The sequence below is a fragment of the Lolium rigidum genome, chromosome 3 (genome assembly GCF_022539505.1).
Source record: "Lolium rigidum isolate FL_2022 chromosome 3, APGP_CSIRO_Lrig_0.1, whole genome shotgun sequence".
Lineage (NCBI taxonomy): Eukaryota > Viridiplantae > Streptophyta > Magnoliopsida > Poales > Poaceae > Lolium > Lolium rigidum.
This window is the reverse complement of record NC_061510.1, coordinates 12,586,657-12,602,927: the sequence shown is the minus strand read 5'-3', so window position 1 is coordinate 12,602,927 and position 16,271 is coordinate 12,586,657. Positions and strand designations below refer to the sequence as shown.

The 16,271-nt window shown below is 43.1% G+C and overlaps 1 protein-coding gene across 2 annotated transcripts; it reads left to right on the top strand.

The window, feature by feature from the left end:
• Positions 1–1,115: 1,115 nt before the first annotated feature.
• On the top strand, positions 1,116–4,803 carry LOC124701194 (SKP1-like protein 21). 2 transcript variants are annotated; one of them, XM_047233245.1, is made up of 9 exons: positions 1,116–1,289; positions 1,390–1,614; positions 1,913–2,104; positions 2,226–2,336; positions 2,474–2,549; positions 3,267–3,364; positions 3,446–3,603; positions 4,010–4,104; positions 4,399–4,803. In XM_047233245.1, exons 1-9 carry the CDS (start codon positions 1,254–1,256, stop codon positions 4,413–4,415), a joined length of 1,008 nt encoding a protein of 335 aa, XP_047089201.1. In that variant the 5' UTR covers positions 1,116–1,253; the 3' UTR covers positions 4,416–4,803. The 2 variants fall into 2 exon arrangements, with proteins under 2 accessions (XP_047089201.1, XP_047089200.1); XM_047233244.1 differs by having other exon boundaries at positions 4,010–4,131.
• Positions 4,804–16,271: the final 11,468 nt, after the last annotated feature.

Sequence of the window (16,271 nt, the reverse complement as noted above, 5' to 3'; positions counted from 1 at the left end):
TTCACGCCCTCCCTCCCTTCCCCGAGGTACGCCCCGCGGCCGCCAACAACCAGTCCTCCTCCTCCCGTTCCCGTCTCTACCCTTCCACCGGGGCCTCGGGTTTTGGGCGGGGCGGGGCGCCGGCCTCGGCGCCGCCCGGGGTTCCCTGATTGGCGGGTTCCGCAATCCGGCTAGGGCCCGCGTCCCCCGCCGCCGTTTTTCTTCATTTAGGGTTTAACCCCCATTTCCGGCGCGACTCGCGCGCGGCTCTGTTTTTAGGGTTCGCATGCCGCCTCCCGGTGTCCGGCCTACCACGTTGCGGGCGTGTAAGCCGCTAGGGCGAGTGGCCGCCTTCTGGCCGAATCTCTCTGGATTAGGGGCCGTTCCGTGGGATTGAATTTTCCGTGTTTCTGATTGCGGGATGTCGTAGATTGGTTCCCCTATCCGTCGGTATTCAACGCAACGAACAGTTCCTTGAACCAATTGAACGTACGGCTTGGAATACCAATGGCTTGGTCGTGCTTGGCGTACCACTCAGCTGGTTAATTTGCAATCTACTGTGCTGGAATTGTACGCCTACGGAGCGAACAATGGTTCCCGAGATAATATTTCTTAAGACAGCAGTATATGCTCCGTTTCATGTGGAGATTTTGGTTATGCACCACCTCGAGTAGTAGATGTTTTTTTTTTACATAATCTCCGTTCAAAGGTGGTCCGAGGAACATGGGAGTATTAAGTTATTTAGGACACAAGTATATTTCCTTTCATGTGGCAATTTTGATTATGCACTGCCTTGACTAGTAGATGGGTTTTAGGCATAACCTCCGTTCAAAGGTGTTTATTCCTTGCTGTCATTCTTTCATCTCTGTGCGATTACTTGTAGTTGGCAAAATCCAGATACTCAATTCATCCTTGTCCCAAGTCCTTTCTGATGCGTAGTTTACTGAATTAAGCGAGTCTAGTAAACTGTCTTGTTAAACAACATTTACTCCCCTGCTACCTAACAATGGCGTTGTATAATACAGAGAGAAGTAAGGTCATTGCCCGTTCTGAAGAGAAAATAAGGGATATCCTGATTCCTTGTCGAGAGAAATCAGGTCATTGCCCCTTCTCACAAGCAAATAAAGCTTGCCCTGATTTTTTTATGCAGGGTAAGGTTTTCTGTTAATTGCTGGACGTTGGAATACAGAGTGGTTGAATACACATAAAGAAGTTCCTTGTAAATTCTGTGGTGCACTCGGTTCCTCCCATATTTTTTTCTGGCATTTGCAATAATGTCAGAAAGTGAGTTATCAGTAATAAAACCAGAGGTATGATTCATGCATTTGTTAGCTTAAATTTGTTTGCCTTAGGAGAAAACTTCTTTCTAATCTTATTTAGCCCTTACTTAAGCCTATTATGAATGTGCAGGCATTGAAGACTTATATTTGGCTTCAGTGCTTTGATGGGTCCATACAACAAGTGGAGGAGGAGGTTGCCATGTTCTGCCCTATGATTTGTCGAGAAATTGTGAAAAATGGCACCGGGTCTGCCAAAAATCATGCTATTGCTCTCCCGGAACGAGTTAATCCGGCAAGTTTAAGTTTGATTCTTGACTACTGCCGTTTTCATCAAGTCCCAGGGCGCTCAAACAAGGTATGCTGCAACTGGCTATTGAGCCTTACTTGATTCCTCCCCCTTCTCTCTATGTTCTGCCTATGCACATGGTGCAAGTATAGATCGCTGTATAATTTTTGTCTCATGTAAAATTCGTGTGGCTTCAACAGTGTTACTTTTTCATCATAAGGATGATATCAGTGCTTCGATTTTTGTACCTCAGAAAAAAAGGTCACTGAATAGGAAGTTATATGCAGTTTGGCTTATACCTTTACTCTAATTTGATGATCTTACCTTTGTTTCAGTTACCTTAATGAGGTTTGTCTTTATTATGCAGGAGCGGAAGTCATTTGATGAAAAGTTTGTTAGGATAGACACAGAAAAACTGTGTGAGCTGACATCTGCAGCTGACAGTCTTCAACTAAAGCCATTGGTTGATCTTACCAGTCGAGCACTTGCTCGAATCATTGAAGGAAAGACACCTGAGGAAATCCGGGATATCTTTCACTTACCAGATGACTTAACAGAGGTACTGAAGGCACATTTTTCTTGTTGAGAATCAGCAGGAGTTTGCTTCGTTACTTAACAGCAGAGTTAAATTCGTTCATACAATCATATTCAGCACTTACTGACATCTTACTTGCATCCAGGAAGAGAAATTGGAGCCTCTAAAAAACATAAATGATGACCCTAGGATTCGATTATTGAATCGATTATATGCAAAGAAGCGGAAAGAACTGCAGGAGCGCCAGAAACTAAAGGTAATTCTGATTGATTTCACCTGTTTTGCATGCTTTGACATGTTATGTCCTGCACAATGATGTTTATCCCTCTTGTCCAGTTGATTTGCTCCTTAGATCTTACATGTTATTAACCTCTGGTCTTCCCTTTGTTTCAGGATATTCAAGTACAGCAAGAGCACAAAGATGAGCGATCTTTGGATGAGTTATTATGTTTTATAAATGGGGATGGAGGTATATAACTGCAGTGAGTTATGTTGACTGTATATTTTTCTATAATGATAAATAACAAAGTTGTTTTCCTGAACAAATGAGCTATGTATCAACTTGAATTAGTTTTAACTCCCTGCAATCTAGCTACAGTATGCTGATCCATCTATTACTGCAGTGAATGCATATGCCAGATGATGGTTTGTAGGTTGAGAAGAACTTAATGTTCAGTCACTTAGCTTTCATTACCCCGCACCCATGCCATTTGCGTTCAGTAACTTACTTTATGATGGGTAGTTTCATCTTATGGATTTAATGCCTGATTGGAATACTGGTAGGATTTTGCTCTAGAACTTTGTCTCTAGAAGTTATTGACCTAGATTGAACTACAATGGTAGGCGTTGAAATCTTGGTATCCTGAAGAGTTGAATACTCTGAGTGATTTGGTGTCCCATATAATTGAAACAAATAGTTTATTTTAATGGGGGCAATCCAGGGAGTAGCTTGTAAGAGTAGCCTTCAAGAACAATCAGCTGCGGGACCATCTGATTATTTTATGATGGCACATCTATTTCTCCTTTCTGACTTGTTAACTGACATTAAGATTGTTGTTACTCTTATGCTTTATATTCTGTTATAAGATGAGTTATTATGTTTATGGTTCCAAGTTACCAAACCCACAATGTGGCAAGCATGCAACTGGGTCACTTGATTGTGATTAAACAGCTCTTCACTTTACAGGTTCTGGAGGTGGGAAAGGTGGCAAGAGTAAGAAAAAGAACAAGAGAAGGAAGGATGCTAAGAACCCCCCAAAAGCTGACCTTGAACCTGTAAATAAGGTTATATCTCGTACATTATTTCATGCAGTGTAGTTATGTGAAGTACTTCTGTTTCTTACATTTTTTATCTGTTGAGTTTAGGGGGAAGCTGCCTGTGCGGTTCCATGCAATGTGGGTATTGGTAATATTCCTAGAGCTCCTTGCCAAACTTCAGATGTGCAAGATGATAATGAGTATCCCTTTGAAGACGGTGACCTTGATGATGGACTTGATCCTGCAATGCAGGAAGAGCTTGATAGGTAAGGATATTAAATCTCTGGTACATATGCATGCCATTAGCTTGTTTTTTTTTCTTTGCTTTGTTTTCACATTCATTTCTTTTTGAAGTAGTAAATATTATGGGCGCTGTATCGTGCATCTACCAATATGGTACTCAATTATAAATATATGGTCCTGCGCTGAAATAATGAATATCTTTATGTGCTTGTTCTCATGAGCTGTTCTAAAAAAATAAAAGTTTCTCAGCTTAAAATTCAGAATTGGTAATAGCATTAACTGACTTGGCTGTAATATGGAGCAAGCTAAAGGGTTGGTAGTATGATTTTTGCTCTGTTCTGTATTGAGGAGGTTATTAAACCGTTTACTCGTATGCCTGGACCGATGCTCTGATCCTAATTAATGACATACTTTGTGTTGAACATGCAGAGAAGTGGAAGATTTTGCAAGGAGGCTGAATTCTGTTTGGCCTGAGAGAATGCATTTGGGTCAAGAAAGAAGAATTGAGTCGCAACTGATTGGTGGTAATAATTCTCTGCAGAGATTTTCTGGTAATTTTTCCATATAGAATAGTTGAAACAGTTACTAGTGAATAAAGAATATAGCCCACTTTACTGAATATAGTATAGTAATAAGTAATAAGATGTCCTTACCCTTACACGGGCATTCTTGTTAATGAGATTAAATAATAATCTAATTGTAATCACTTGACCTTAAAGATAGTGTGTGATTAGTATAACGTAATGACCTCATTCATGCACCACCTCATTTTGTAACTCAGTTGTATTGGTCTATTAAATTTGCTTGCAATTCTGCAGGGTTCAACCACAGGTGACTGTCAAGCAGGATCAAAAGCAGAAGCATAGGAAAAGTGTGCACATACAGCTTCGAAGAGATCCAGAGACCAAGTGATCACCTGTTTCTTCAATGCCGAAGAGGCCTCGAAACTCGGAACCAAGCTTGCCGACAATGTGCATCTGGTCCCCTTGGCCGTTTTAGGCGCAGGGGCTGGCTCATCTGGTTGGGATGAAGCATAGCGAGGTTTAGATAGATCAAGGAACATGAAGAATTTTTTCCAGTCGTGTCATTTCTTGGGTTAGCGTTCGGAGTTGACTCGGTTTTTTCATCGCTGTCTTGCCAATTTTCCTGGATAGAGCATAGTGTGCAACTGTAACAGATGATATCATCGCTGCTGTGAAAGAAGTTCCGTTGATTACTTTGCATCCTGTGTGCTTTGATCTGCTGTTTTACGTTGACTGAGTATATTTTGTTATCTGCTTTCGTTGTTTTCTCAATTTCTCACGGATTAGATAGATATATAGATGTATGCCTATAGTCGTAAACACAATGAAATAACAAATAGTCGTAAAAAAAGCAGAGCCTAAATCTGATTTTTTATTCCAGCAGCTTATAGTATAAACTGTAGAAATTATTGTGTATGTATTTTCTTTTTCAGTATTACAATGGATATTTCTTCGTTGTTGAGGGAAAGTCATTGGACAAGGTTATTTGTACACATACATCTTCTGATAGCTTAGGAAACATGAACTAGGGGATTTTATTTTATAGCACACCCCGGGCCTCCAGGACCTAGGAGCCCAAAATTTGTCTACATATTTGGTATAGTTATACCAATACCAATACTCTTTAAGTTATATAGTTTGGAATAATCCTAGAAAATATAGATGCTCTATGCTTCAGCTTACCATGCCTCTACTTTAACTCTCTTATTAATTTCTTTTTCAACATTTACTCTTAGACAGTACAATTTAGAATAATTCTAGAGAATAAAAAAGATCCAAGCTGTCGTGCCTCTACTCAGACACCTTTTACAAAAATATTTTACTCCCTCCGCTCCTTTCTATAGTGCCTATAGATTTTTTGCATTTGTTTCACAATATAAGGCTGTAGCTTGGTTTTTTTTCAATTACCCCCTTCCACCGGTCAACTCCCACACGACATGCATGAAAATCATCCATATAAAATAGGAAACAATTAATTGAGATTCCTAATGCATGGCTCCAAGGATTGCTTAGATTTAGAAAGCAATGTTTTTCTTTCCTTAATTAAACCTGGTTGCACATATATGGAAAGTCAACCAGACAAATTTGTGGGATTTGTTACGGTAAGTTAGGAAGTTATCGATTTTCCTAATTTTAATCTGATCTCAAATCGTTCAGCCAGGGGTATTGTGTAAAAAATACTCTTTCGCTAATTTCCGTGCCAAAAATCTATAGGCACTATAGAAAGGAACAGAGAGAGTAATATTTTTAAATAATTTACCCATTGACATGATTTCTCTCTAGCCTTTTCAAATATGCAAACAACATTGACTCTCATAATAATTTTTGTTGTGATTAATTTTAGAGATACATATGCATATACATGTGTACACAACTAGATTTGGTAGAAAAAGAATCATGATATATAGTTTGCTCGATCAATACAAATAAATAGTTTCAATGTCTTTACCGAGATTCCAAAGACTATGAACTTTCAAATGTAATATTATTTCTCTTGCGGAATACTAACACTTTTCTAAATCTTTTATGTGTGACCAAGTGACAGAACTTGATGAAGATTGTTAAGGAGCCCAAGAACGCCAATCATGCTTAAATTGTGAGTAATATTTAAAAACTTAGCATAGATATATATGTATATTTTTAAGGAATTTTATAGAGTAGGGGGGCATGGCCCCCTGCCCTAAGAAAACTTCGAGATCGTAAACAAGGGGTCCTTGGTGACTTATTGCCCTAGGGCTCTCCAATCTATGGACCAGCCCTGCTCATGTATTGCCCCATTGGTCTTTTAAGAGATCTTCATTTGTTGTCCCCAAACGATGTCTGCCCAAAGCGTCGGATAATTGAGGTGTCCACCTCACAGTTTCCCAAATGTGTGGCAAAATTTTCTACTCCCTTCGTTTCAGAAAAAGCTTCGCAACTTTATCAAGATACGGAGGTATATAGATATGTTCTACCTGCAGATTTATCCATATCTAGAAAAAATGTAAGTAAATTAAAATAGCCTCATCCCATCGCGTTCAAATGGTTCATGCCAGTAGATTGTCGCATGGGCTGCCTCGAATATTACATAACCGAGGTACAAATGAACCAAGAAAAGGTCTTTGGGGCGCGTGACGAGACGGGGCTGTCTGTCTTGTGCGCTCCAAATTTCTCTCGGGGATAGGAACGAAAAACGAGAGATAGGACTATTGGAGGAAGTCTGTGTTGTGGCCAACACGAGTCTCAAAGCATTCCTAGGACAGGTCCGAAAGAAACACCCTAATCAACAATTTTTCCAAGGCCAGGGGCGCAACGAAAACCGAGAATGTTGTGCTTGCGGTAGGACCCCACCACCCAGTCGTGTTTGGAGGACGCTACCGCCGAGTTGTGCCCCCCTTGGGCCACTCCAAATAGAATTTGAACCGATTTTTGCAAGGAAACAAAATGAAAATCTCAGTGCGTGAATAGTCTGTGATGAATTCAAAGTGCTCGCCACCAAAATGCCCCTCAAGTCCGGCCACAATATTACAACACCACATAGCAAAGAAATCAAACCGAAGACGCTCAATCCGCTATTGACATTGGCTCGGTTGTCGCCGCCTGCTCCTCCGACACTATCATCGCCCACTCGCCCATCGTAGTCGTCTCCAGCTAGCCCATGGTTGCAATTGTTGGCGTCGCTGCCACCCTACAAATGCCTCTTTCTTGTAAGATGGCGTCACAGAAGAACATATGCCCTATTTTCACCTCCTTATCTATGTATGACGTGTCAGTGGTCAATACCATGAAGTCATCTTTCCTCTTCACTCACATCAATTCTCGTCGTCTCGAGCTCGATCTTCTTTTCTTGCTTCGCCAACATGCATGCCCATCTTTCATTTGCCTGTTGAGATAGAATGACCGAGTTCGACGATATATTGGGCTTCAATGATTTCTGCCTTTGCCTTCTTGTTGTCGGTGGCGCGGCCCACCGAGGTTGCCAAGGGTGTATCCAAATAAACGATAGCGTCGCCGGACTTCTTCAATTGTATGCATGCGAGCCATCATTTTCTTGCATTTTAGTTATATTTACGAAGCAATGCAGGGAGTTGAACATCTTTTTGCCATTTCCCGCTCGAAACATGTCTAGTGCATGATCCAACTAAAGTGAGAAGAGACACATCAATACATCACCAAGGTTTAGTATGCCAATTGACCAAGTTGATCACTTACTTGACCATCGGCGTTCGAGCCTCTCTCCGGCCATGCACGGATGCTCTAGAAATATCCATGAAATTTGTTGACGGCGGTTTGCATGACCCCCAACCTACTTGACATAGCCTTTTGGATCCTCTTCATTTGCATTACATCGTACTCAGGGTCGATGATCTTGCGCTCACCAAACTCATTTTCTGACCTCTTCCAACATGTACCACTTGTTTTATTGGTACCAGTGATGGGACCAATACTCATCGTTGTCCAAGCATGACGCAGACATTTATCTTCCAAGAACTTCCATTTGGAGTTACGGTGACCAGGCTTCGCCTTGTCGTTGTTATTCTTCCCCGTCCCAACATCGCCAACAGCCTCTTCCTCTTCGTTATATTCATGCACCACCTCATCTTCTTCACATTTTGTGGCTACACTTAAGGTTCTCATTGCCAACAGAACATTTACCATGGAGATAACCACGTAACCAAGAATATGTATTGCTAGGCAGTGAATGTATGTAGAATTACGTGTATACATGTGGTGTATGAAATGTACAATCAAATAAAAATGAGTTTTGCTAGTGAATTTGCATGCAACTAGGCACAGTAGAGTAATGTTGTTGCATAGATAAAAACGTTTGCGATGCTTATAGAAAGCATATGACTGGGTAATATGAACGTGTGCCATCTAATATAAACTGATTAAAAGCACATGTATGCGTTTTTTTTATAAGTTACGGTTGTGATGGCCCTTCGAATCGCAAACAGTTTCTAGACAAAGACCGTGTGCGAAAGAAGGCCCCATCACACACGGTTTCATTAACTGTGCGAGTTGTAGAAGAGTATCGTCCATCCATATGTAGTGACAGTAAGATTCACCGTGTGCAACATATCATTTCAGCCACGTGAAAGGTTTTTATGTACTAGTCATTAATGATAGGATATATTATGCATTGTAGAAATAATATTTTACACTAATATCATATCTTCAATACTACTAGTATATTATACTGTACTACTACCTCCGTCCCAAGGAATAAGGTGCACACCTATTCCAAGGCGAACTTTGACCATAAAAATTGAGCAACAAAATCTTGATTATATTATATGTAATTAGTATCGTTGGATTCGTATTGAAAAATACTTTTTAATAATGTTAATTTCATACAAATAATCTTTATATATTTAAAGTAATTCTTAGTCAAACGAAAAGCACGTAAAACGAGGGTGTCTTATTCCTTGAATCGGAGGTAGTACCTATTATGACGAGCCTAAGACTAGTCACAATGGGAAGTATCATACACTAGTATCATGCACATGATACTAGTTTATGATACCAACCCCACAATGCATAGTATCATAAGATAGTATCATAGTATCATCATATTTAATGTTTTGTAGAATCTCAATGCAAATGTGTGTACATGATGTGTTTGCCATTAAGTTTTCTAGTTTTACGTGCTATGATACGGTATCATATTATGATACCACTGTTATCTCTCACCTCATTAATTGGTGTGCCACATCAGATTTTTACCAACATGGCATGCATGATACTACTTATGATACTCCCATTATGGCTAGTCTAACTTTACCTGCAGGTCAAAGTTTGTGTAGGTGCAGCATGCTACCGCCTAAATCAACTAGTACTTGCTCTGTCGTAAAATATGATGCCTATAATATTTAGATAAATCTCAAAGTTGCAATAGGGGAGCTAATAGAAAAAAACCTGCTCCTCGCGTCGCACCCCACGCGGCGCCGGGAGCCCACCCTCGCCGCGCCGCGAGCAGCCGGCCTACGCCGCCCCTGCCGCCGACCCATGCCGCGTTGGCGGCGGGCCTCATCTTCAAAGGGGGTGAGGTGGGTCCGAGATCTTCTCTGTCGGGGTGGCCGGCCCATGTGGGGCGTCACCGGCTGGGAGGAAGGAAGACAGGACGGTGGCCCTGGGGCCCCGTTTGCTACGGCGGCGGGTGGTGCAGCTGGGCGCTGCGGGCCACGACGGCGCGGCCGTGGCGCGGCAGCAGGTGGCGGCGGACGGGCATCTCCAACGGGGCGACGCATTTCGGACGCCGAAATTGTCCGCGGGCGTCCGGTTGCGTCGCCTGGCGGATGCGAAAATGATCGCGAGGCGCGAATTGTCCGTTTGCGTCGGGAGCCACCCCCAGCGGCCCGATGCATTTTGGACATCCCACTGTTTTGTTTCCCTGATCCTTCTTTTCCTTTTTGTTGAAGAACTCCCCAATTTGTATGAATGAGCAAGTTCAAACGTGAAAACAACTAGTACTGATTACTCGAATCGAACAAGTTCAAACATATTTAACACACAAATTAGAGAACAAATTTAAAAACAAAGAAATTATAAGCTAATTCTTGGCCTTCTTGTTAGAAGGCCCTGCCTCGTCGTCCTCACGGACGTGCCTCTTGCTTGTGACTTCCTCCTCGGAAGAGGAACTGCCGGACGATGTGTCCGTGGAGGAGTTCCAGTCGGACGAAGTGGCGTGTTCGTCGTCGTCATCGGTGAACGGACAACGACACGCCGCCTGCGCCCTTGCCCCGGCCATGGCCTCCTTCCTTGCCGCCGCCTCTAGCGCCTCTAGTCGGGCGAACTTGGCGTCGGAGTCCTCCTCCTCCTCCTCCGCCTCGGCGTCGCTGCGAACGGCGCCTCCGTTCTCCTCCTCCTCCTAGCCATCGCTGGCAACGACACCTCCGTCCTCGTCGACCTCCCTCAGCATGGAGCCAGGATCGCTAGGCATCGCAGGCGTTTCCCACCAATGTCGCCATCCTGGCGGCTTGCCCTCGCTCTCCGAGTCCGACGGCAAGGAGGAGTAGCTCATGATGCCAGGCTAGCTGGTGTTGGAGAAGAAGAAGCAGATTGACAAGCGTTCGACGTGAATTACATCAGGCGCAAGGGGTTATATTCTGCGGGGATTAATGGCGGCGCGTATAACGAAGAGGCATGCGGTTGCTCTTCCGCGGCGGTTCGGCGCTCCATTCTGGCGGTTGGCGGGTTGATCGGCGCGGTTGCCACTCTGGCGGTTGACATCAACGCACTTACTGTGCTTTAATTCGAGGCCGATCGAGTTAGGGTCGCTGCCAGGCGGGTCCGTGGGGGAAGCGAGCGGACGCTAGGCGCGACCGCGCAGCGTCTGTGGAGACGAAAACGTGCCGCATATTTGCGCCGTGTTGGTCGTCCCGCTAGAGCAGGGTGCAGACACATTTCTGATCCGCGCGGCGTCGCCCCGTTGGAGATGCCCTTAATTCCATCAACTTCATGAATATTATTACCGTACGCAATCTGTTGCCAAAAGCAATTAAGCTGACTATGGCTAACGAAAAGAACATGAGCTTTTCTTTCCTCCCCTGTTAGATCCAAAAGACTTTCAGACAAAGGCCTTGCACACTGGATGCGGCTTTTGCAAAGCGTAAAGGCCTCCGACCACAAAGTGGTACGGTGTAAGAACGTTGTAGGAGTACGCCGGTGCTCCTTCTCACGCGTCAAGGAAAGAAAGCCGCAGGCTGATTACGTACGTACGTACGTATGTTGCCCAAAGAAATTAAGCCCTGACAATCCACGGCGCTACGAGAAATACTCCCCTACTTCGATATAAAACGAGCAATCGGTGTTCATGTTGTGCACACTATAGACGTCACAAATAGTATTGTGCATTTGAAGGAGCTTCATACGCTAGACACCGCAGAGCAGTCATGCACTTCTGAATTGTTGAGAAGTCTCACAACCTGGTGCGGTCTTTCTTGTACATGAAGTAGTTTCCATACCCCTTGACGCCGAACACAATCTGTATGAACATGTGCTTTTTCATCCTGGTTGAGTTCACATAGCCCCTAATCAAACAAAGGATTTTTAGTCTCGGATATCCTCAAGTCCAGTTCCCTCTATCTAATTCCCCCAACCAAACAATACTTTCTATTACATATGTGAAGTACATTCTATGCAAAGTAAACAGAAACAAAGGGAATACCTTAGACTAAAAACTTGGCATGCACACACATAAATGTCATGACACATAGAAAATCTTCAACAGACGAAAACCTCTACCGGCCTACTCAGATCGTCGACGGTAAGATCTAGCGTTTTTTTTTTGTCATGGCATTCCATGTGCGCACGCTAAGTTTCACGAAAAACCTACATTTTCATGTGTAAAACACATTAAATAAATGTCTCATTAAAAGCTCTTTTAGCATTTTTCTTTCTTTCTTACACACAATATAAAAATATTAGTTTTCGTGAACGACTTTGCGAGCATATAGAACATTAAGATGTATGCGTGGTATTTTTATCAAAAGCTTTTAACGTTTTATAATGGGTTCAAACCGTATTTCAAATACGCTGCTAGGTGTCCCAACGCAAAATACAGGCAAAAGGGCTATTAGTTAAAGAAGAGGCTCAGCATCTAGCTAGTGACAGTAAAGAATATTGGCATCTCAAACTCCTAAAAGAGATTATGATCTTGCATTTTTATTACTCTCTCGAATTTTAGTTCATACTCGCTTTAATTTAAATTAAATCCCGATACCAATAATGAATCGGGGAGTAGATATGCATGAGGCCTCCCTGCTCTGATTGCAGCTTGACGTAACCCGGTCCCGTGATGCTCTAGGGAATTGTTGAGACACGTGACAGAGCAACTTGAGCGACCAGCCCAGCTCACCCTTGTACGAAAGCATTTACGCATTCAACGATAAAAAAAACAGTAACTACTTCAACTGTCTATAAATAAATATACATGCGGGTATTCCAAGATAAATTATGAAGTGGAGCAAAAATGCATTGGGAAGATGCATCTCTCCTTTTTAATTTTTTCACCTCCAATGAGCTAAGTGCATGTAGAAAACAAAGAGAACATGTGCTCAATATTATTAAGTTTGATTTTCGTACGATGAGAGAAAAACAATTAAAATGCATAAAAAAGATAGGAGTACACTCTTTTGTGAACAAAATTTAGAACTAGATATCCACTTATTTAAGGATGGAGGAAGTACATCCACAAATTAAAAAGAAAGCAACAACCCTGTTTACCTACAGTTACCTGTTCGGTGCTTCAGTCACACACGACTTGATGTGCTAATTAGTGTCGGTGATTAACAAGAGAGTAAAACCGAGAGATCACTCGTTAACCACGGCTTCATGACGACCCCAAGTGCTAGATCGGGCTGCGTGCACGTTGATCACGACGGCGTATGGCAGGCAAACCAAACCTAACTCCATACATATAGACCGAGAGTTCTGTTGGGTGACGTAGACGCTCCAACGGCTAGCTACTTCTCGGGACCGTCACTGACGACGATGACTAAAAATCCGGTCGATCCTACTGTCCCCAAAAGCACGCACCTAACCAATAATCAAGTCCAAGTATGTAAAGCCTGCGGCTTAATTAGTCCCCCGTTGAAAAAATGAAAACTGAGGCCGATGGGGAAGTTCATCGCACGGGAAAGGATTAGTAGTAGGGTATTGCATTATTACAGATGTCAACTGTAATTGATATATTCACGATAACTAATATATTTTTTCTTTAACGAAAAAAGGAAATAATTACTAATCGTAGAATTGTTTTAGCACCTAGCATAATTGAAATAGGAGTGAAATTCCACTTTTATTTACTCTACGGTTGTGCATCTGTGCCACATACTATCCATTTGGTGGAACTTTTACAAAAAAAAAAGTATCCCATCTAGGAACTCTAAACGCGGTTTTACTCGAGTTCAACATTTCACTTGTTTTTTCAGATAGATACAACACGTTCCGTCGATGTGGTGTGTGACAAACTGTGTAGAAATCGGAGGGCGCTATCGAAAATTATGTCTAGACTCCTCTTGTCCAGTGGTTCCTTTTCTCGTCTTCATAGTGATATTTCTGAACTCCGGTCATCACCTCACACCTTGCCCAATAGACACCCACCAAAAAACAAGGATTTATATACTAGAATGCATAACTTTTAGAGGACTTTTCACTTAGTAGAGATAATTAGTGTCACAAATGCTTAACTGGGAGGTAAAAATGAAATTCAGTCTAGAAACTACTCAGTTGAACCCCATGCAACTCACATGGCGCACGAGTTACGATACTGATCGAATGGTCTAGAGTCAACTGAGCCCTAAGCTAATTGTGGACCGACTAGCAAACTGTTTCTCAAAACGAGAGGTGACGAGGGACACACAAGCAAGGGTGAAAGAAGCGAGCCTCGGTTTACCATTTTCAGATAGAAACAATGCTGTTAAAGTCGATTGAATACTTTCTTTTTTATTGTATTAAGCTAAGCTGTGGGTTTTCTCACGTGAAGTCCTATGAGCTCTTATAACGAGCGAAACTCTCGTTTTGTCTTGCTTAGACATGCGTCCAAGGAGAAATTGCCACCGAAGTGAGGCGAGGAGCCGAGTGATAGTGCCAGCGACGAAGGGCCGTGATGTGTTCCGAGAGTACTCAAAGAAACTTAGTTGTCTTGAATTGAATTTCTTTCACGGCAAATTAAGATTCTTCTTACTCTACTCTACGCAGTGGCCCCATCAATTTCATCGATATCACCTGGAGTACATTAGAAGAGGGAACTCGACCAAAGTGCTTAGAGAGTTTACAGAACAACTCTTTTTCTCCCGTTATCATTAACTACCGCCGGCTTTAGCTGCAGGCCAAGGTGAAGGCACACATACAGCGCATACGACACGCTGCTCACATGTCGACGTCGATATACGGACAAACAAACACAAGCACTGTCAGGGCACACCCAGAACCCAGGTGATCCCGTGATGGATTCTCTCGACACATGGCAGGAATTTTTATTTTTTAGCTGAACACATCAGCGAGTATTCTCTCTGCTTCGTCGGGCAAACTTCCATCTGGCTGTCGAGGAATACCTGACCTCCTGCTGTTGATCTGTATATCCGATTTTACAGTAATCAATGTGTTGTTAGTTGCTGACGTCACGCCATCCACGCTTGGCCCGCTCACTAACCTCCTTTCCTCGCACAACAAACACATATCTCTAGCGGATACCGCGAACTTAACGACCTGCAAAATAACTACTGTTTTCGGGGTTTTGCGTTAAAAATCGGTCCGAGTAGATATAGTAAAACAAACCAGGCCGGGAAACTGTGTACGGTAAACCCAAAACTCGGCTCGGAAACCGGCATATACACGGTTTTCAGTTTTCCAAATCGATGTGATTCTCTTGGAGCAAGGACATTTCAGCTTCCCCCTTTGCCGTGCACCGGCATGGATCACCTCGCCCCCACCCATTGCTCCCCCAACTACTCCCCTCGGCAGCATCGTTGACGTGCCCATGACATCCGTTGTTGCGATGAAGCGTAAACAACATGGCGCTCATGTTGTGAGGACTATGCCAATGGCTGGTTCCGACCTTCCTCCTACTGCGACGGCTCCCCTAGTGCAGACCAAATCGTTGGTTGGACCGCCGCTGAAGATGAAGCGGAAGGCTAGCACTACTCACACCCCTCCCCCCTTAGGGCACCCTCTCCCCGTCGTCGACGACACCCTCAACGACAGGGCCCACTCCCGCTAAGTATATAAATTTGTCCTCTATCCGATTTTTGATTTGCGAAATAGAAACCACGATATAATTCCGGTGATATGTTGTGTAGCGATAATTTGGGGGGCCGCTCCGACCTCGTTGGTTAATATGCTAGAGGAGAAAGAGGTTGACATCCATCGATCGCCACTCGAATCATTCGATGATGTCTATGATCATGCCGAAGCGGGCGACACGAAAAAATAGGTTGAAGAGGTTCAAGCCAGCGGAAAAGCTATCTACGAACGATCCTTGAATTACACAGAGAAGGAGGAGTTTTCTCTCTTGAGGGCGTGGGCGAGTGTGTCTCTAGACGCGGTGACCGGCAATGATCAAAATGTGGGGAAGTACTATAAATGTTTGAGGATGAATTTCACCAAGTGAGGCCAAGGACCAACGACCAATGAACCATCAACCCCGCACAATGAAATCTCTGCAAGGCCGGTATGATTCGATCAAGAAATGTTACTCCCGTTGGAGTGCTTGTTTGGAGCAAGTGAAGAATGCACCTTCTTGTGGGTGTATTATAATTGATGACTATGTGAGTTCATCCTATGTTTTTTTTTTCTTTTGTTGAATGTCAAATGTTACTTGTGAGTTCATTCTCAACTTTGTGTGTACGTATGATTGCATTGCACAAGAGGGGTACAAGGATATGGCCGCAAGCAAGAAGAAACATTTTTTCCCTTCACCATTGTTGGAAGTTGCTAGAACATAGTAAGAAGTGGAAATTAAGGGATGAAGAGGCTCCTCCTCCATGAAAAGACGCTCACATTTCTTTGGATGACGATGATAGTGATGATGCACCGAGAGGAGAAAGAAACAAATGGAGGACGGATGGAAGAAGGAAAGTGAAGCTAGAGGTGAAGAGAATGCCGAGCAAGAAAGATCGACCTCTAAGATCAAGGAGATGATGAACGCTAAGCAAAAAAATGGCGCAAGAATTGCAAGATAGAAG

Bases quoted from the DNA above. Each gene is read 5' to 3' on its own strand.
- LOC124701194 (XM_047233244.1), top strand. From the start codon at position 1,254: ATGTCAGAAAGTGAGTTATCAGTAATAAAACCAGAG. The intron at 1,615-1,912 runs GTATGCTGCAAC...TTTATTATGCAG, and splicing joins TCCCAGGGCGCTCAAACAAG to GAGCGGAAGTCATTTGATGA. The intron at 2,550-3,266 runs GTATATAACTGC...TTCACTTTACAG, and splicing joins TTTTATAAATGGGGATGGAG to GTTCTGGAGGTGGGAAAGGT.